We start from the raw sequence: 21,189 nt of genomic DNA on the forward strand, positions 1-21,189 counted from the left end.
TACGCCACAGCACCGGCCCCTCTGCTTATCATATTAACTGGTGCCTTACAATTAGGAAAAGGACAGAGTTAATATTTACATAGTTGCCAAATATGTTTTCCTTGTGTTACATGAACATACAGCACTTTGGAAGAAAGAGGCCTACTGACTACAAAGAACTATTAAACATGGGAAAGAGATTCTAGTGTTCTTCCAGGAAGTTTTGGAACATCTGAAAGAGACTGTTGTCCACTGCAGGGGACACCACAAGGAAAGCAGCCACATCAACAAAGGGATTCACTGACAGGACAGCAAAGAAAGCTGGTACTCAAGAGGTTCTAAAAACGGTTCTAATGATCTCAACAGCCTATACAGGCAATCAGATAGCCCTACTATACCATGGCTGAGATAAAATAGACTCAGCAACAAGGCTGCACCAAAGATATCACTGGGTAATGGACTTAGATTATAAGATCACATTCCTGGTGGACTCTCAATGGAAAATATTAGGAAAATACCCATCTGGGAGGAGAAGCCCTAATACAGATCGTTTTTGATATCTGGAGGGAAATAATAATATATGGATAATATTATAAGAGAAGTAACTTAGTCCTGTCTACTCTGTTTACAAAATAACCCTAGTGGTCACACCAGAATGCACACTCTCATCCCCTTACTCCCCTCTGGTACAAGGAAGAGGATCACACCCAGGTGAAGACTGGCAGACAGACTTCATTAACATGCCCTTAGCAAATGGTCACAGATACCTATTAGTCTATAGCACTACTTTAATAGGATGGTAAAGGCTTTTCCAACCCCAACACAAAAGGCACAAGAAGTGTCTAAAGTCAAAAATCACTCCAAAGTGATCATTGTGCCCCTTTTGTGTCTAAAGTGACTCGGCAGATAGCACTGCTTTAGGGATCTCTTAACATCTCCACGCCTCTTGCAGACCTCAATCTTCAGGTAATCGTCATCTTAAAGGGACACTGGCTAAGCTTTGGCAAGAGAACTCAAATCACGGCTTAAATAACAGGCTTCCTTAGGATGGCAGGACCTAACACTACTTTAAAATTTAGCCCTTCTGAAATGTTATGAGAGACTATTTCTCACCCATGACATCCTCTTTGATTCAGATACCCAGGATCAGATAAACCATATTATCAATCTAGGTCAGGTACAAAAGGCTCTGACAGAATACAGGGACAAAAATCTCTCAGTGCCAGATTCCAAAAGTCATGAACAGCTGATCTCTCCAGATCTAGTTTTGTTAAAAACTTCCAAGGTGGGGCCGGTGCTGGGGGGCAAACCCAGCATCTCATATGGGCACTGGTTTCAGTCCTGCTGCTCCATTTCTGATACAGCTCCCTACTAATGGCCCAGGAAAGCAGCAAAAGATGGTCCAAGCACTTGGGCCCCTGCCACCCATGTGGGAGACCCAGAAGAAGCTCCTGCCTTCTGGCTTTGGCCTGGCCCAGTCCCAGACGTTGCCATTTGGGGGAGGGAACCAGCAGATGGAAGTCCTCTCTCTCTGTCTCTCCCTCTCTAACTCTGCCTTTCAAATAGATAAAGTAAATATTTAAAAAAAAATTGGAAGGAAAGATTACCTTCTGACTAGTTACAGCCTAAATGGAAGGGACCTCATCAGGTGCTACTCAGCACTCCTCCTTCAGTTAAATTACAGGGAATTTCTAGCTAGATTCATCTGTCAAGAATTAAACCACTACCACTAGAGTATTCATTCACAGGTGTACACAGGGGATAAGTCTATCTACTCTTGTGAACCAAGTGGAGACAACAAATTCCTCTTCAAAAAGCAAAAACTAAAATCTCTGCTTTTGTTTTAAGGTTTTTGTACTCTAGCAGACATGTTTTACCTACCTCTTCTGATTCTCTCAGGAAACTACTATCGGCAGGAAAACTCCCTACTAAATTCTTCCACTGTAATAGGAGAAAATCCTGCAACATCTCAAGAAGTCACTTTAAAAAAACATCCTATGTATTGGGGTCAGCATTGTGGCACAGCAGGTTAAGCAGCTGCGGGCAACACCAGCATCCCATACGGGCACCGATTCCGGTCCCAGCTGCTCCACTTCTGACCATCTCCCAGCTAATGTGCATGGGAAAGCAGCAGGAAAATGGCCGAAGGTCTTGAGCCCCTGCACCCACATAGGAGACCTGGATAAGCTCCTGTCTCCTGGCTTCAACCTGATCCAGGCCTGACCGTTGCAGCCATCTGAGGAGTCAATGAGCAGACTGAAGATCTCTGCCTTCGAAATAAATAAAATAAAACTTAAAAAAAAATCTGTGTACACTTTGGCAGCAGTTACTCAAGTCTGTGGATTCTCGAGTGGAAAGCTGTGGACTATCCTTTAGCCCCCAATTACCTACTGGTCAGAAGAAGGTGGACTATGTGCACTAACTAATGGAATGTCACATTTATTTTTAACAACATTATGCTCACAGAAAGAGACACTGCAAGGATTTATATCCAAGCTAAATAGTTTTAAAATTTGAGTAAGGAAAGTCTGCCAGCCCCTGTTATCTGAGAAATGATACAAAATACTTTCCATTTTCTAAGAGGGAGTCTACCTTCAACCTGTCTTTTTCTAATTATGGTCATCTTAACTGACAAATCTGTCTTTTTCAGAATCTGACAACTTTTCAGAGAAGTGATGTTCACGGAAAGGACCATGGCTACTGGCAGTAACTGATGAAAATCTTCCCACTTTTAATATGGAAACAATAGATCAGCTACCCAGAGATTTTTGTTCCTTGGATAGATAGGGCCAATGCCTTAATTCAACGTGCAATAGTCTCAACCTCCCATAGAGATTAAGGGACAATCTCAGATGAAGGAATTACATAAGAAAACTAAGCAGGGAGTTAGGTACAGAAGTGCTGCAATCTCTGCCAGTCCTGCATTGTAATTTGATCCCCTTACTTGTCAATCTGGTATGCCCACTTTCCCATGATGCACCTGTGCCTCATCGCCGATGAGGAAGGAAGGGATGCTACGATGGCCACGGGGAAGTTAAACTCCACATGGAGCTACCATGAAACCTCCAAAAAGCCTCATGCAAGCTAAACTCCATCCAATTTGTATGCTCCACTAGGGCACACCAACAACCAGTACCAAGTTCATCCTGGCAATGTGGAACAAATGAGTCTGGCTACAAAATGACTGATCAATAATGTTTTCAAGAAAAAGATGACAAGAGGTTTGTGGAGGAGCCATGGAGTTAAGATGGAGTTACTGGGGTTAACCCTAAACTACAACATAAGGCTGAGAGGTTATAAAGAAAGGGTTCTTAATTACCTGATAGTATCTATCATAATAGATTGCCACAGTTACAGCCTCTACAGAAGGCCATCATTTTAAAGATATGCTAACTGGAGCCACTGCTGCGGCACAGCAGGTTAAAGCTCTGGTCTGCAGTGCCAGCATCCAATATGGGCACCAGTTTGAGTCCCAGCTGCTCTACTTCTGATCCAGCTCTCTGCTAATGCACCTGGGAAAGCAGTGGAAGATGGTCCAGGTCCTTGGGCCCCTGCACCACATGGGAGACCTGGAAGACACTTCTGGTTTCTGGTTTCAGGTCAGTCAGCTCCAGCCATTGTGGTCATTTGGGGAGTGAACCAGCAGATGGAAGAACTCTCTCTCTCTCTCAACTCTCTTTTTTTAAAGATTTGCTTTATTTATTTGAAAGAGTTACAGAGCCGGCGCCGCGGCTCACTAGGCTAATCCTCCGCCTAGCGGCGCCGGCACACCGGGTTCTAGTCCCGGTCGGGGCGCCGGATTCTGTCCCGGTTGCCCCTCTTCCAGGCCAGCCCTCTGCTGTGGCCAGGGAGTGCAGTGGAGGATGGCCCAGGTGCTCGGGCCCTGTACCCCATGGGAGACCAGGAAAAGCACCTGGCTCCTGGCTCCTGCCATCGGATCAGCGCGCTGCGCTGGCCGCAGCGCGCCGGCCACGGCGGCCATTGGAGGGTGAACCAACGGCAAAGGAAGACCTTTCTCTCTGTCTCTCTCTCTCACTGTCCACTCTGCCTGTCAAAATAAAAAAAAAAAAAAAAAAAAAAAAGAGTTACAGAGAGAGGCAGAGCCAGAGAGAAAGGGAGAGAGGTTTTCCATTCACTGGTTCACTCCCCAAATGACTGCAATGGTCATAGCTGAGCTGATCCAAAGCCAGGAGCTAGGAGCTTCTTCTGGGTCTCCCACATGGGAGCAGAGGCCCAAGGACTTGAGCCATCTTCTACTGCTTTCCCAGGCCATAGCTGAGAGCTGGATTGGAAGTGGAGCAGCCAGGATTTGAACCAGCGCCTCTATGGGATGATGGCGCTGCAGACCGGGGCTTTAACCTGCTGCGCCACAGTGTCGGCCCCTCTACTTAACTCTTTCAAATAAATAAAATAAATCTTTTTTTAAAAAAGATTAAAGATAAGCCAATTAGATGTGATGCTTGGAATTCTCACATCTTATGCTAGAATCTATTATATATAGCACCCATACTGAGGTTGTCAAGCTTGACATAGCTCTCTGACTTCTTGGTAACCAGGAAGTAAGGATCAGGACTGAGAGAACTGATTCAAAATCTAAAAAATGAAATACCCAATAGCATACATTTCAAAAATGTGGAAACTGTCACCCAAGGCTGACTTACGTCTCTGAGGTTAACAGCCATTTGTGATGTACTGCAGGAGGTGGAGCAGTTCACTCGTGGGCAGCCCATTTCACTGTGTTTTCATTTATGGAACAACAGGGCAGTTACCAGTTCCCTTATGGCTGTTTGGAAACACCTGGCCATATCACCTGACAACCTAAACATGACTCTAAAAATTATATTGTCTTTAAATTCAGCCACCTTGCTTCCAGACCCTTCTGAGGGACCTATGCATAAGCGCATTTGTTAGTGGAGATGAGCAGAATAAGTGCTTGTCTTCACAATGAAGAATTCAGATGTGACACAGAGGGTGGTAAGCAAGGCAGCAAGGTTTAATGGGCTGGGGCATCTGTTAGAACAGAGGGGGACCTCTCCAGACAGGATCTGAATGGGGGTGCGTAGTTTACATTTAGACTGTGGTTTTTAAGGAGGTTTAAGCATTCAGTTCTTCCTGCTGTTTCTCCTTCCCCTCTTCCCTATTCTCCTGGACAAAGAGGATGCTGAATATAAATCAGGTAAAAGTCCTTTCAAGGTTTTACTGCTCAGTTTTATCAGACTGGATAGCCTTCCTGGTGCAGAGCAGAGCCTTCCCTAGATTAGGGGGAGGCTGTGAAGGCTTTATTGCCCAGTGTTATCAGGCTGCGTAACCAATTTGGTGCTGAGCAGAGAGGACTTTCCTGGGGATCTTTCTCTGTGGAACAGTCTGGTTGCTTCGAAGGTGTGCTTCTGAGGCCTTGTTTTCCCTTAGGTCTCGGACACACACACACGCTCATTTCTAACATCCTACCTAACACTTTGAACAGCATATTCTAGCAGGCTGCATCTGACTGATGTTTCCTTAGTAACTCCAGATCTGTTATTCTTTATAGATGGAAACAATTGAAAATATTAGGGAAATTAATGGACTAAACGTGCAGTAGTAACCTTCAGGAAACTTTGGAAGCAAAAGCATTGCCACCAGGTACCTCTTCCCAAAAGGTTAACTCGTGGCCCTCACCCATGCCTTATGCCTTGGAAGAGGTAAGAAAGTAAGATTTATACTTACTCTAAGTATGCTTTTTTTCTGGTTATTATATGCCTACTGGGCTGTGTAGAAAGAAAGAGGATTGTTCTTATGTTTTCCTACTGATGAAGGTAATCCTCCAATGCCAAATGACTTATGATATTTCTTCACACCCACCTAAAGAGGAAATCTGTGCTCTCATTAAAACAGGATGTTTAGTATACAATTCTAATGGCTCAGGGAACATTTTCCTAGCTCTTTAAGATATGCCCATTGGGGTGCCAGATTCTGTCCTGGTTGCCCCTCTTCCAGGCCAGCTCTCTGCTGTGGCCAGGGAGTGCAGTGGAGGATGGCCCAGGTGCTTGGGCCCTGCACCCCATGGGAGACCAGGAGAAGCACCTGGCTCCTGGCTTCAGATCAGTGCGGTACACTGGCCGCAGTGCGCCAGCCACGGCGGCCATTGGAGGGTGAACCAACGGCAAAGGAAGACCTTTCTCTCTGTCTCTCTCTCTCACTGTCCACTCCGCCTGTAAAAAAAAAAAAAAAAAAAAAAAAGATATGCCCATCCAGTTTATTACTATGTCTGATCCCCACACTGAACCTCAATCAATGGCTCTATTCATTTGAGATTGAAAGCCCTTGATGTGAAAACTGTTCGTCTTTCTTCTTTTTCTTAAGATTTACTTATTTATTTGAAAGTCGAAGATACAGAGAGAGGGAGGTAAGGATGGGGTGGGGGGAGAAATGGGGGAGGGGGAGGAGAGGAGGGGAGGGGAGGGGAGGAGAGGGGAGGGGGGAGAGGAGGGGAAGAGAAGGGAAGGGATGAAACGAAGAGGGGAGGAGAGGAGGTGAGAGGAGGAGAGGGAAGAGAGGAGAGATCTTCCATCTGTTGGTTCATTCCCCAGCTGGCCACAACTGCTGGGGCTGGGCAAGGCTAAAGCCAAGAGCCAGGAGCTTCTTCCTAGTCTTCCCACATGGGTAGCAGGGGACAAACACTCAGGCCATCTGCTGCTGCTTTTCCTAGGCCATTAGCAGGGAGCTGGATCAAAGTGCAGCAGCAGTGACATGGTTCATCGTTCTGATGTGCATTTTAGGTACAGGGAATCTAGCATGTTGCTGCTTTTACTACTGCTGTGAAATCACAAAGCACCTGTGAAATAAATCATGCAGAAACTGTCTGTCAACTCCTCCTTTTCCAAGGAGCTCAAAATAGGTTTTCAAATTTATTTTTCTGTATACCACTGAATATCCAGCTTGAAAAAAATTTAAAATTAGGACTAACACTTATTTTTGTTAAGGATTTATTTATTGGGCTGGCGTTGTGGCATAACCAGTAAAGCTGCAATGCTGGCATCCCATTCGGGCATCAATTTGTGTCCAGCTGCTCTCACACTCTAGGGGTATTTGTATGTCCTTAACATGTCACCCCCAAGGGACAAAGGTGAACAGAGGCAGTGGCTATACATTGGTTACTATGGAGGCGGAGGCAGTCTTAATGGAGCTCTTTCTAACTTGTTTTTATGTAAGCGTAGATCTGGGCATCGTAGACAAGTATTTGTGACAAGGGGCTTCCATCCTGTTTTGTTGTGGTTTATGCTTTCTGGTAAGGAGCTGTGGGATGATGTCAGCCTGGCCTGCTTTTAGTCCTGAGCTCCTTCAGTATCGAAGGCCTGTGGTGACTGGAACCTAATGTCCATTTCCAATTGTTACCTACCACAGTTTCTGAAAGTAAGTATTTCTTCCATTATTGGGTAGCTAGACAGACATTAGCCTATGTGTGTAACAGAGGCAAATAAAATGAGAATTTTGGGGGAAGAAAATAGAGTGAATAAATGTAGAAGTAAGCCTTAGGAGCAGACTAGCACTTAAAGGAAGAAGCTTAGGGGAACCTCCCCTGCCTTACACCCAGGGGCTCACAGGTCTATTATGACATTCTAGGAGGAATATCCCAGAAAGGGTATGGGGGAATGAGAAATGGAAGCCCATACCCATATCCATAAAAACTCCCATTAGAAAATGGACTGGGATTTCAGTTATTTCCCAAGATGCCAACCTGAGCTGTCAGGTGTACTCTTTTTCATTAAACCTGGCTAGCATGAGTTCTGCCACTATCTCACGTCTAAATTCTGTGTGAAGACAAGAACCTCTGATCAGCGGTCTCTGATCACACTATCAGCATGTCTGTCCTCACTATATAACACATCCACGGCAGATTCTGGGCTTTTGTTTGTGGTCTTGTTTCTGTGGAATGATCTCACTCTCCCTTACTTCTTTTTATTTTAATCTGCATAGTCCTGGTTATGCCCTTGGAACTACTCCAAAATACTTTCCTCAATTTACCCAGATGAGACGTAGGTTCTCTTTGAGGATACTCAAGGGCGAAAGTGAGGTAGAATCCACAGAAGAGTGAATCTAAAACACACCACCAAGTGGTTGTTTTTTATGCAACAGGAAGTATATATGCTCTCCACTCTCAGGCATGTTGTTAAAAAAATATCAAATTCTGGAGGTAAGTCATGCATTAGAGAAAGAAAACCTTCTAAGGGGACAAAAAGAGTAAACTCTGAAACTACCACATTTATTCTAGTAGTCGATTTTCATGAACTAGACATTAGTGGAGAAAATTTCACAAACAACAGAAGTATAAAAGGCATAGTGCTGGGGCAAAGGAACAGAAGGCAAAGCTTTCTCTCATGTCCACCACCAACCCTTTATCCACCCAAAGCTATCCTTTATTTCCATGGATAAATTAGATCATAATGGGCAGATATGCTCACAGGGGTGAGCATCTGGCACAGCAGTAAGATGGAACCTGGGGTACCAACATCTGTATTTCGGAGTCCCTGCATTTGAGTCTTGGCTCTGTTCCTGATTCCAGCTTCCTGCTGATGCACACCCTGGATGTCAGTGATGATGCCACCAACATGGGAGACCTAGCTATTGAGTTTCTGGCTCCCAACTTCAGCCTGGCCTGGCCCCAGCTATTGTGGACATTTGGATTAGTGAATAAGCAGATGGAAGAGCTCTGTCTGCCTGCCTCTGTCTATCTCTATGTCTTTCAAATAAAAATGAAGCAAACAGAGAAACGCAGATAAGTATGCTCAAAGAAAGGTGTCAGCAAATGTTCCTGTTTTTTTAAGATTTATTTTATTTGAAAATCAGAGTTACAGAGAGAAGGAGAGAGAGAGAGGTCGTCTACCCAATGGTTCACTGCAATGGCTGCAATGGCCACCACTGAGCAAGGCTGAAGCCAGGAGCCAGGAGTATCATCTGGGTCTCCCATGTGGGTGGCAGGGGTCCAAGCACTTGGGCCATATTCTGCTGCTTTTCCCAGGTCATTAGCAGGGAGTTGGATCAGAAGTAGAGTAGCCAGGACTCAGACCAGTGCCATATGGGATACTGGCATTGCAGGTGATGGCTTTATTCACTTTGCCAAAATGCTGGCCCAATGTTCTTAGGGTTTTAAAAGTGGAGATAGGTCCCAAATTTGAGGTAAGTAGTATGCCATAATTTATAGAAAGTCATAGACAATTTATGTTCTTTATAAGAACATAAAACTGTTGCCACAAAATGATATAAGTAATCAAATCCTGCAACCTGGGGCCAGTGCTGTGGTACAGTGGGTTAATGCCCTGGCCTGAAGTGCCAGCATCCCTTTGGGCGCTGGCTCTAGACCTGGCTGCTCCACTTCCAATCCATCACTCGGCTATGGCCTGGGAAAGCAGTAGAAAGTGGCCCAAGTCCTTGGGCCCCTGTACACATGTGGGAGACCCAGAAGAAGCTCCTGGCTCTTGGCTTCAGATCAGGGCAGCTCTGGCCATTGTGGCCATCTGGGGAGTAAAAAATCAGACAGAAGACCTCTCTCTCTCTGCCTCTCCTCTCTCTGTGTAACTCTGACTTTCAAATAAATAAATAAATCTTAAAAAAAAGTTGATAAGCTCATAAAGAGGAGACTGAGGGTTGATCGTGTGATCTGACAGAGGAAGGTCTTCATTGGTATCCTATGGTAGAGTAGTTTTGCTGTACAGATGGGGCATGAAAGCCTTATTCTAGCAGCATCAGTATAGAAAAATGGGTCCATAAATATTTCTGAAGGTATTCATATTCATTAGTATTCAGGGTAATACAAAGCACAGCCCCAAAAGGATATCCACATATATCAAAGCTTGGGAAAATTTAAAAGACTCAAGACCAGGCATTCCTGTGAAAGTGCAGCAGTGGAAATTAACATACTCTTTTGGGAATATACACTGAAGCATCATTTTATTTTTTTTTATTTTTTATTTTATTTTATTTTATTTTTGACAGGCAGAGTGGACAGTGAGAGAGAGAGACAGAGAGAAAGGTCTTCCTTTGCCGTTGGTTCACCCCCCAATGGCCGCTGCGGCCGGTGCTGCGGCCTGCGCACCACGCTGATCCGAAGCCAGGAGCCAGGTGCTTCTGGTCTCCCATGCAGGTGCAGGGTCCAAGGACTTGGGCCATCCCCACTGCACTCCAGGGCCACAGCAGAGAGCTGGACAGGAACAGGAGCAACCGGCACAGAATCCGGTGCCCCGACCATGTCTAGAACCCGGTGTGCCGGTGCCGCAGGCAGAGGATTAGCCTATTGAGCCGCGGCACCAGCCAGAAATGCTCTTTTGATTGTTCCAACTGTTTTCAGTGACAAGTGAGGCAAAAACATCACAGGCCAGCTAATTGACCAACAAAACGTAGTAGGATGTAAATTTGGAGTTTATTAATGACCAATAGCCAGTATTAATGAGCACGTGGGGTTTTCTGAAGGCATTTTTAGCCATTAGAGCACGCACAAAGCAAATCCGAAGAAAAAACATACTACAGATGACTTTCATACCTGTGAGTCACTTATTCACTCAAAAAATAATTCTTGTTCATCTACTCTAAAACAAGTTCTCCACTATGACTCCCACAGGGAAATCAAGATGAGTAATTAGAAGTGGCCGCTGAAAACATGGAGAATATTCCAACAGAGAATACAAAGCCTTCAACAAGTATGATCTTAGGATACTGATATGTCAAGGCCATCATTAGTAGGGTGTGCTCCTAATCAATATGCCCATGACAATCACACATAATAGGACTACTGAGTTAGCATCTCTAACATATACTATTGGGCAGTGTTATTAACAGAATTTGAGTAAGCGAATTTTGATGAGTTAAAAAATAGCAGAACTTGTCCCTCCCTGATGTGTAACCAACTTCGGTGTCTGTGTAGGGGCACAGGGCAGCCACCTCACTTGCCAGATCTAAGAGACTGGTCTTCGAGATGCATACACATCTATGATGCCTCACTGAGCAGAAAAGATCAATCTGGATTAATAAGCTCATGTGTTACAGGAGGAGAGTTTTGGAAGAGAGGAAATGGGCAATGAGGTATGCCCACCAAAGAGGTCTTTAAGCCCCAGGTCTGGAACGTTCAGTGTTAGCTGAGTAACGGACAACAGGAGGGGAGGGGAGGAGTGTTCCGTGTGGCCCTGTTGAGGAAGGTTTGGAGATTTCGTTTCCTCTCTCAAGGTATCGTCCTATGGATAGAGTTTGCAGTCCTTCATAATACATCCCTGCATGATGTCAAACGGACTGTAACCAAGGAAACTGAAGCTGATGGTGCGGGAGGATACCACCAACTACGAATGACCTGAGGGACGACAGAGAGATCAGAAAGATTAAGTATAACCAAATCGAAAAAGAAGGCTGTGAGTCTAAGAAGCAGTCAGTAACCCCTGTTTCTACAGCCAGCACTGACCTGACACTAATACCTGTCTCTGATCCTGTCTGCCATGCAGAGCTGTTGCTGCTGGACAGAGGTCCTGCATCACCAACAGATTTACTAGGGTCATGCTGGCGACAGCCTCAGCCAGAGTATCCTCCTCCTCCCTGTATTCCTTCTGGCAACCCCACATGGTTTTGAATGGGGCTACAAGAGCGCCTCAATCTTGGGTTCCCCAGATGAATGGTCTGAGGCTGGGACTAGTGCCAGGTCTTTCACGTGTCAGACTGGGGACCATGTTGCTCTGGGGGATGATTTTTCTCCCAAGCATATACATGGAATTGGTACATTATTCTTCTTACGAAATGGTCATCCCTGAGAGTCTGACAGTTGAGGGAAGTGAAAAACCTGGAGAAAAGGCATCCTACATACTATTCATGCAAGGCCAGAAGCAGCTGGTTCACCTACATGTGAAGAGAGACTATTTTGTGGATGATTTCCCAGTCTACAGCTATCACAACAGGGTGCTAGGGCAAGAAATGCTTTTCATCTCACGCAACTGCTACTATGAAGGCTACATAGACGGGGTGCCAGGTTCCTTTGTTTCTGTCAACACCTGCTCGGGCCTCAGGGGCGTCCTGGTTAAGGGGGAAACATCCTATAGCATTGAGCCCATTCTCTCTTCCAAACGGTTTGAACATGTGTTGTACACGATGGCACACGGAGCTCACGTCTCCTGTAGTGTCACTTCCAAAGGCGGTCAAGGGATGTCCACCAGCCGGCAACAGGGAAGCAGGAAGCTTCACAACCCACAGGCGCTGTCCTACTTGTGGTCACACACCAAGTATGTGGAGATGTTTGTTGTGGTCGACAACCAGCGGTTCCAGATGTGGGGCCGTAACGTCAGTGAGACGGTTCAGAGGGTCATGGACATCATTGCTCTGGCCAACAGCTTCACGAGGGGCATAAACACAGAGGTGGTACTGGCTGGAATGGAGATCTGGACTGAGGGGGACCTGACAGAGGTTGCAGCGGACTTACAAGTGACACTCAGGAACTTCAACAGCTGGAGACAAGAGCAGCTCGTCCACCGTGTGAGGCATGATGTTGCTCACATGATTGTCGGCCGTCATCCTGGAGAGAACACGGGCCAGGCATTTCTCAACGGCGCCTGCTCAAGCGGTTTTGCGGCAGCTGTGGAGTCCTTCCATCACGAAGACATCCTCCTGTTTGCAGCGCTCATGGCCCATGAGCTGGGGCACAACCTGGGTATTCAGCATGACCACTCGGCCTGCACTTGTAAAAATCAGCCCTTCTGTCTCATGGGTGAGAATATCACTAAAGAAAGTAGCTTCAGTAACTGCAGTTCTGACGACTTCTATCGCTTCCTTCGTGAACACCGAGGAGCCTGCCTATTTAACAAGCCACGGCACAGAAGCCGCACGCGCAGGGATGGAAACTGTGGAAACGGTGTGGTGGACTCAGGAGAGCAGTGTGACTGTGGTTCTGCCTGTGCTCATAGCAAATGCTGTGACTCAGAATGTAAACTGAAGGCCGCAGCTGCGTGTGACACTGGACCCTGCTGTGTTGATTGCAAACCTGCGTCCCTTGGACACCTTTGTCGACGTCCTGTGGGATCATGTGACCTCCCAGAATATTGTGATGGTACATCTCCAGTATGCCCTCAAAACAGACACAAGCAGGATGGCACCGTGTGTCATGAATCATATGGGTGTGTTAGTGGTGAGTGCATGGACCCTAATTCACAGTGTATATCAAGTTTTGGGTTCCCTGCAAAGTCTGCCCCAGAAGACTGTTACATGGCAATAAACAGCAAAGGGGACAGGTTTGGAAACTGTGGTCATGCCAGCAGTCCTCAAGGACCATATACAAAATGTACATCGGATAACAAACTTTGTGGGAAGCTTATATGTTCAGGTCTTACAAGCATACCAGTAATTAGAGAACACCACACAGTGATCCAAGCCCCTTTTGGAGATGACTGGTGTTGGAGTATGGATGCGTACAGTGGTTCTGATATTGCTGACATTGGAGATGTGAAGGCTGACACTTACTGTGCCCCATCTAAAAACTGCAAGTCTTCTGAATGCACTGATGTTTCCTTGGGCCACTTGGAATGCAAGGATGATACTACGTGTCATGGCAATGGGGTTTGTAATGACTTAGGGCACTGTCATTGTAACAAGGGCTATGGACCCCCCAACTGCAATGTTATAGGAGATGGGGGTAGTATAGACAGTGGCCCCCCTGGTTCAGCACCTGCTCATCCCCCAAGTGACGGGGGTGGTCAGAATGCTACTACCAAACAGGAAGAAACTGTAAACTTGACAATATTAATAATAATTATACTTATAGCACTGATAATAATAGCTATAATTATTTGCTTCCTCTGCCTTTTCAAAAGTCAAATTTCTGGTAAAAAAGATGAAGGTGAAGCCAAGCCTGAAAAAGCTCCACCCCCACCAGCAGCAGCTCCACCTGAAGGAGAAGCACCAGAAGAGGGAGCACCTGAAGAAGAGGAAGAGGAGGAGGAGGAGGAGGAGGAGGAGGAAGAGGAGGAGGAGGAGGAGGAGGAAGAGGATGAAGGATAGGCATAAGTAGTGAGAGAACGACGCCAAATACATCAAACTTTTCAAGTCCTATGTGGGAATAAGAGGCTCAATGAAACAAAGGCGAAGAAAGAACTTAAGGCTCTAGTGGCTCTGACTAGGCCTCCACAATCTATAAAAATATACTAATGTAGAAGGAGAGATTCCTCCACTTTTATTATTAATTTTAAGAAATGTTTATTTAATATATTAAATATTTCAGTATATTTTGTTTTTTTTTTTCACATTTAATTTGAAGTCTTCATATATGTAAGTGGACATCAACATCCTTGTTGCTTTGATCCAGTCTCTCAAGTCACTAGAAACTCTTTCCAGGACATGATATCTTCAGGATGTTATTTAACATACAGTAGTAGATGTACCTGAATTTACTACCATTATTGTGATTTTCATTTCAGTAACAACTACCCATTAGATGAGGACAATTGTTTGTGACTGTTCTAACTTGCTCTATACAAGTGTACTCAACAAATAAGGAGTTTGCAAGTCCAAAAATAAATAAAACTATATTCCTGTTAGATATTTCTTCTGGTTCCATTGATACAGTTCCTGAGTATACATTGTTCTGTGGGTCTATGGGAAGGTCTGGCTCTTACACAGAAGACTCTGATTGTCCCTGTGTTAACAGGCCAACATTGAAGTCACCTATTTTTATGAGTTTTGCAGATGTTTAACATGACATATGCATACTCAATTATTATTCCTAGTATTTCTAGGTGTTTCCCTCAACCATACTATCTTTTTATCTAAACCATTTTTTTCTTTTGTGTATAGCTTTCATAGCCTTTCTGTTTTCCTAGTTTTCTTGGGGTGAATTTCATATCCCTACACATCTCATGGCCAATGAACAAACACTTACAGTTTGGAAACCGTACTAATTTTAAAACAGTACAATGGATCTTACAACCCTTCTGAGTATATATGAAATTAAAATCTTTCTATTATAAACATTTAAATTAGTAACTTGGCTGATAATCAGAAGGAATCTCTAGTAGCAGTAACAGTGCTTGGGAGGTAGTAATTACTTTGGGAAGACAGCATAATGCAAATATAAAATTAACTTTATTTACTTTGTGTCAGCCACTACATTAAAAAGATTTACATTTATTATCTTAATTTAATTAAGCCAATTTCCCAGGGGAACCTCTTCCCTGTCCATGAGGAAACAGAGATCCTTGAACTAGCTGCAAAGGGCTGGAACCTGCAACCCTCCCCAGGGATGACTACATCAGCATTCTCCATGACCTCATGAGCTTTCTACTTCAATAAAGAAAAAGTGATGGGGAAGACAGCTGATACATCCTTGATTACCCAGAGCCTGGCTTCTTTCTCAGTCACTCTAATGTAACAAAAACCTTACAAATGGATGCACTCATCTCTCCTGAAGCCACTGTTTTGTGTCGTCAGCATGGATTGGTGTCCTCTCCCCTGCTGATCCTGACAGCATGGAGGGGTGAGCTGGCATCTTACTTAGTTTACAGGGCGCAGCTCACTGTAGGTGCTCAGTATATGTAGACCAAGTTGAGTGATTTAACCAGAGCCAATCTTCATATATGGCATAACGTTTGTGCCTTGGGCAGGATGTATCCTTCCAGTATGTAGCCATTCTACAACTGAAACCATTCATTGATGCAATATTGCCAATATTATAAGCTGAAGTAAGTTTAAAAATGTTTATAAAACCTTAAACTCCAGCCAAAGAAGGTAAAATCCTGTTAGTTAAGACTATGGCAGAGAAGGATCTGTTTAATGTGGGCAGGAGTCGGTAAATAGATCCAATTTGGGATGCTGGGCCACAATATTGGCCTTGAACTGCACATTTAAGTATGAAAATGTATGACTATATGAGGTTACTTTTATCTATTTTTAAAAACAACTCATTTATTTGAAAGCCAGGGTAACACAGAGGGGGATCTTCTATCTGCTGGTTTATTCCCCAAATGACCAAAACAGCAAGGGCTGGATCTCCCATTGGGGTAGCAAGGGTCCAAACACTTGGGCCGTTCTTCATCGGTTTTCCAAATGCATTAACACAGAGCTGGATAGGATGCTAGACAATGGATTTGAACCAGCATTCTAATAAGGGATGCTGGCAACTTAACCCACTGTGCTGTAACACTGGCCCCTATTAGGGTACTTTTAATATTTTGTAACATAGTATGATAACTATGGTTGACAACAATTAAATGTATCAAAACAGCTGGTATGAAGGATTTTGAATGTTCCCTACACAAAGAAATGATAAATGTTTTAAGGTGACAGTTATGCAATTACCCTGATTTAATCATTGAGTACTGTATAGATGTATTGAAACATAACATTGTACTCCATAAATATGTATAATTATGTATAAGTCAAAAGGAAAATAAAAGGTGGGCCTTTGATCTACTGGTTAAGATGCCTGCATTCCAATGATACTTAGTTCTGGCTTCTAACTCCAGATCCCTGCTAACGTAGATTCTAGGTCAGCTCAAGTAGTTTGGTCCCTGCCACCTAGAAGGGAGATCTAGACTGAGTTCTCAGCTGTTGGCTTTATTCTGGCAAACCATTGCAAGCACTTGGATACTAAATCAGCAGATTGGAGGTCTGTTGTCCAAATCTCAATAAATGAACTAAAATTTCAAAATAAAAGTAAAAATTAAAGAAAAAATAATTGATCAACAATAAAGTCAAATTTTTGATTTTGGGTTCTGAAATAGGTTCCTAGAATTCTATGCACAGAAGATTATCTTAAGATCAAAGCTTTTTTAAAAAGATTTATTTATTTGAGAGGTAGAGTTACAGAAAGAGAGATGAAAAGACAGAGAGAGGTCTTCCATCCACTGGTTCACTCCACAAATGGCCGCAATGGCCGGAGCTAGGGCAGTGGGGAGCCAGGAGCCAGGAGCTTCTTCCAGGTGTCCCATGTGGATGCAGGGGCCCAAGCACTTGCCATCTTCTACTACTTTCCCAGGTTATTAGCAGGGAGCTGGGTTGGAAGTAGAGCTGCCTGGGCTTAATTCAGCATCCATATCAGATGCCAGCACCACCGGTGGAAGCTTAACCTACTGCACCACAGTGCCAGCCCCTAGAGATCTAAGTATTTTTGATTTATTGAAAAACTATAATCTTTTTAGGGAGGCTAGGAGAGTTGTGTTCCAAGAAGCCAATACCTGGAGGCCAGAGCTGTGGCGAGAGGGTAAAGCCGCAGCATGTGGCACAGGGATCCCACATCAGCCCGGTTCAAGGCCCGGCTGCTCCACTTCCCATCCAGATCCCTGCTGATGGGCCTGCAGGGTAGTAGAGAATGGTCCTGCATCCACATGGGAGACCTGGAGAAAGGTCCTGGCTTCAGATTGGCCCAGTTCAGGCTGTTGTGGCCATTTGGGAAGTGAGCCAGTGCGTATCTCTCCCTCTCTATGACTGCCTTTCAAAAAAAAAAGAAGAAGAAGAAGAGGAAGAAGAAGAGGAAGAAGAAGAGGAAGAAGAAGAGGAAGAAGAAGAGGAAGAAGAGGAAGAAGAGGAAGAAGAAGAAGAAGAAGAAGAAGAAGAAGAAGAAGAAGAAGAAGAAGAAGAAGAAGAAGAAGAAGAAGAAGAAGTCGTCAATACTTGGATGACTTAAAAGGATGGAGTTTATATTATAAACCATAGAGGAGGGAAGAAAAGTTTGCTCATTATAAAAACAACAAAACATAAAAATCTTTTCATGGTGAAGGAAGGATCCTGTACCTACATCTTGGAGAATATTAGAAAAAAATATCAAACTAACTTAGATACTATTTTTTTAAAAAAGGCATGTTCCTTTATAGTTTAAACACAGTCAGATTTGAGAATGTGAATGTAGAAATGGCTTACATTCGCCATAATACAGACTTAGAAATTTATATTAACTCCCATTTCCTCTAAACAGATATGCAAAGTTGCTAGAAATTCAAAGACACAGAATACTGCATCAACAGTATCCACATTCTTCTCAAGCTTATATGGATCATCCACTAAGCTAGACCACATTCTGAATCATAGAATATACTTTAAGAAACTTTAAAAATATAAATCATACATGGGGCTGGTGTTGTGGTATACCAGATAAAGCTACCGCATGCAGTGCCTGCAACCCATATGGGCACTGGTTTGAGACCCGGCTGCTCCACTTCCAATCCAGTTCTCTGCTGTGGCCTGGGAAAGCAGGGGAAGATGGCCCAAGTCCTTGGGCCCCTGCACCTGTGTGGGAGATCCTGGCTCCTAGGCTTTGGATCAGCACAGCTCCAACCATTAGAGCCATTTGGGGAGTGAACCAGTAAATGGAAGACCTCTCTCTTCCCCACCCTGCCTTTCAAATAAATAACTTAAAAAAAAAGACAAAAATATAAATCATAAAGTATGTTCCCCAGACTGCAATGAAATTATATTAGAAATAAATGACATAAAGATAGTTGGAGAATCCTAAAATACCTGGACATGAAATAAACACATTTTAAAAAAGACTTACTTATTTATTTGAAAGTCAGAGTTACAGAGAGAGAGGGAGAGACAGAGAGGGAGATCTTCCATCACTGGTTTACTCCCCACATGGCTGCAATGGCCAATGCTGAGCCAGGCCCATTCCAGGAGCCTAGAACTCCACCCTGGTCTTCCACACATGTGGCAGGGGCCTAAGCACTTGGGTCGTCTTCTGCTTTCCAAGTCATTAGCAGGGAGATCTGGTGGATTGAAAGTGGAGCAGCCAAGACACAAACTGGCACTGGAGTCACAAGCAGCAGCTTTTAACTGCTATGCCACAACACCAGCCCTGAAGCAATAATATTTCTAACACGTTGGTCAAAGAAGTCTCAAGAGAAATTAAGAATGTTTTGAGCTAAATGAAAATGAAATTCATCAAATTTTGTGGGATGCAGCAAAAGCAGTGTTTCCTTTTGAAAAAAGATTTATTTTACTTATTTGACAGGGACAGAGGGAGGGACAGAGAGAGGGAGAGAGAGAGAAGAGGAAAAGCAGTGTTTGAAATTAAATTTATAGCACTGAATGAATAAAGTAGAAAAGATCTGAAATTTTTAATCTAAACTTCTGCTGAAGAAATCAGAAAAAGGATGATGTAAGCCAAAAGCAAATGGAAGAAAAGAAATAGTAAAAATCAGAGTAGAAATCAATGAAACAGAAAATAAGGAAAATTATAAGGAAAATTAATGAAAGCAAAACTTTATTCTTTGAAAAGATAAAATCCCTGTATCCAAAATAATAATAACGAAAGAAAATAAATTACTAATATCACAAATTAAAGAGGGGACTGAGATTTGGCTGTGCAGCTAAAAATCTGGTTGAGCTGCCTGAGTCCCATATCAGTTCAATACTCAGCTGTGGCTCCTGACTCCAGCTTCCTGCTAATGCAGACCCCAGGAGGCAGCAGTAATGGTTCAAGTGATTGGTTTCCTACCATCCACATGGGAATCCTGGATTGAGTTTCTAGCTCCTGGGAAACCAACCAGCAGATAAGAGCCCTCTCTGTCTTTAAAGTAAATAAGTATTTTTAAAAACAGTATTAGAAAATAATATCTTTATTAAAAAATATAAAGAAAAGCTATCATTACATATTCCATGAATATTATAAATGTAAAAAATAATATTCTGAATACCTCCATGCTCCCAAATTTAACAATAAATGGACCAATTATTTCAAAGACATAATCTGCCAAAGCTCACATATACAAACATTAATTATCTTAGCTTGTATCTACTTAAAACTGAATAAATTAGGGGCCGGTGTTGTGGCACAGTGGGTTAAGCCTCTGTCTCTGATGCCGGCATGCCATATGGGCAACAGTTCAAGTCTCAGCTGCTCCACTTCCAATCCAGCTTCCCACTAATGGCCTCGGAAGAGCAGCAGAAGATGGCCCAAGTGTTTGGGCCCCTTCCACCCATGTGGGAGACTTAGAAGAAGTTCCTGGTTCCTGGCTTTGGCCTGGCCCAGTCCCAGTGGTTGCAGCCATCTGGGGAGTGTACAAGAGGATGGAAGATATCTCTTTCTTTAAATCTTTCAAACAAATCTCTAACAAAAAATTTTAAAAACCTGAATCAATTAACTTTCCAAAAAGAAAACACCTGACTTACTTGGGAATTCAATGGTGAATCCTACCAAAGATAGAAGAAAGAAGTGATACTGGTTCTGGTACTGTGGTGCGGGTTAACCTGCTACTTGCAATTCTGGCATCCCAAATCAGAAAGCCAGTTCTAGTTCTGGCTGCTCCACTTTCAATCCAGCTTCCTGCTAATGTGCCTAGGAAGGCAGCAGAGTATTGCCCAGGGGAATTGGGCCCCTGCCACTCACATGAGAGACCAGGATGGAGTTCCAGGCCTCTGGCTTTGGTGTGCCACAGACCTCACTGTTGTACCCATTTAGGTAATGAACTAGGGGACAGAGGATATCTCTCTCTCTCTCTCTGTAACTCTGATTCTCAAATAAATAAATATTAAAAACAAAACAAAACTAGGGGCTGGTGCTGTGGCATAGCAGGTAAAGCCACTGCCTGCAATGCCAGCATCTCATATGGGCACCAGTTTGAATCCCAGTTGCTCCAGTTCCAAACCAGCTCCTTGCTGATGTGCCTAGGAAAGCAGTGGAAGATAGTTCAAGTGGTTGTGCCAGTCCATCCACGTGGGAAGCCCAGAAGAAGCTCCTGGCTCCTAACTTCGAAACGGCCCAGCTCCGGCCACTGTAGCCATTTGGGGAATGAACCAGCAGGTGGAAGATTGCTCTCTCTACCTCTTCCTCCTCTCTGTTTCTCCTCTAACTCTGCCTTTTTTGTTTGTTTTTTTAACAGGCAGAGTTAGACAGTGAAAGAGAGAGAGACAGAGAGAAAGGTCTTCCTTCCGTTGGTTCACCCCCAAATGGCTGCTACGGCCGGCACGCTGCACCGATCTGAAGCCAGGAGCCAGGTGCTTCCTCCTGATCTCCCATGTGGGTGCAGGGCCCAAGCACTTAGGCCATCCTCCACTGCCTTCCCAGCAGAGAGCTGGACTGGAAGAGGAGCAACTGGGACAGAATCTGGCACCCCAACTGGGACTAGAACCCAGGGTGCCAGTGCCGCAGGCGGAGGATTAGCCTAGTAAGCCGCGGCGCCGGCCTGTTTTCTTTTTTAAAGATTTATTTATTTAGTTAGTTAGTTATTTGAAAGGCAGAGTTACAGAGTGGCAGAGGCACAGAGAGAAAGGTCTTCC

General features: G+C 44.1%; 2 protein-coding genes across 2 annotated transcripts in view; one reads left to right on the forward strand and one right to left on the reverse strand.

Moving 5' to 3' along the window:
• Positions 1-21,189, reverse strand: part of TMEM116 (transmembrane protein 116) — a 105,799-nt gene that overhangs the window by 5,447 nt on the left and 79,163 nt on the right. The window lies entirely within an intron of this gene.
• LOC100354065 (disintegrin and metalloproteinase domain-containing protein 1) lies at positions 10,410-13,980 on the forward strand. Its single transcript, XM_051826844.3, has one exon. The coding sequence runs from the start codon at positions 11,497-11,499 to the stop codon at positions 13,978-13,980; it is 2,484 nt and encodes an 827-aa protein (XP_051682804.3). The 5' UTR covers positions 10,410-11,496.

This window comes from Oryctolagus cuniculus, chromosome 21 (assembly GCF_051225735.1).
Source record: "Oryctolagus cuniculus isolate XC-2025 breed Fujian yellow rabbit chromosome 21, ASM5122573v1, whole genome shotgun sequence".
NCBI lineage: Eukaryota > Metazoa > Chordata > Mammalia > Lagomorpha > Leporidae > Oryctolagus > Oryctolagus cuniculus.

Excerpts from the sequence above, each read along its gene's own strand:
- LOC100354065 (XM_051826844.3), top strand. The coding sequence starts at position 11,497 with ATGCTGGCGACAGCCTCAGCCAGAGTATCCTCCTCCTCCCTGTATTCC.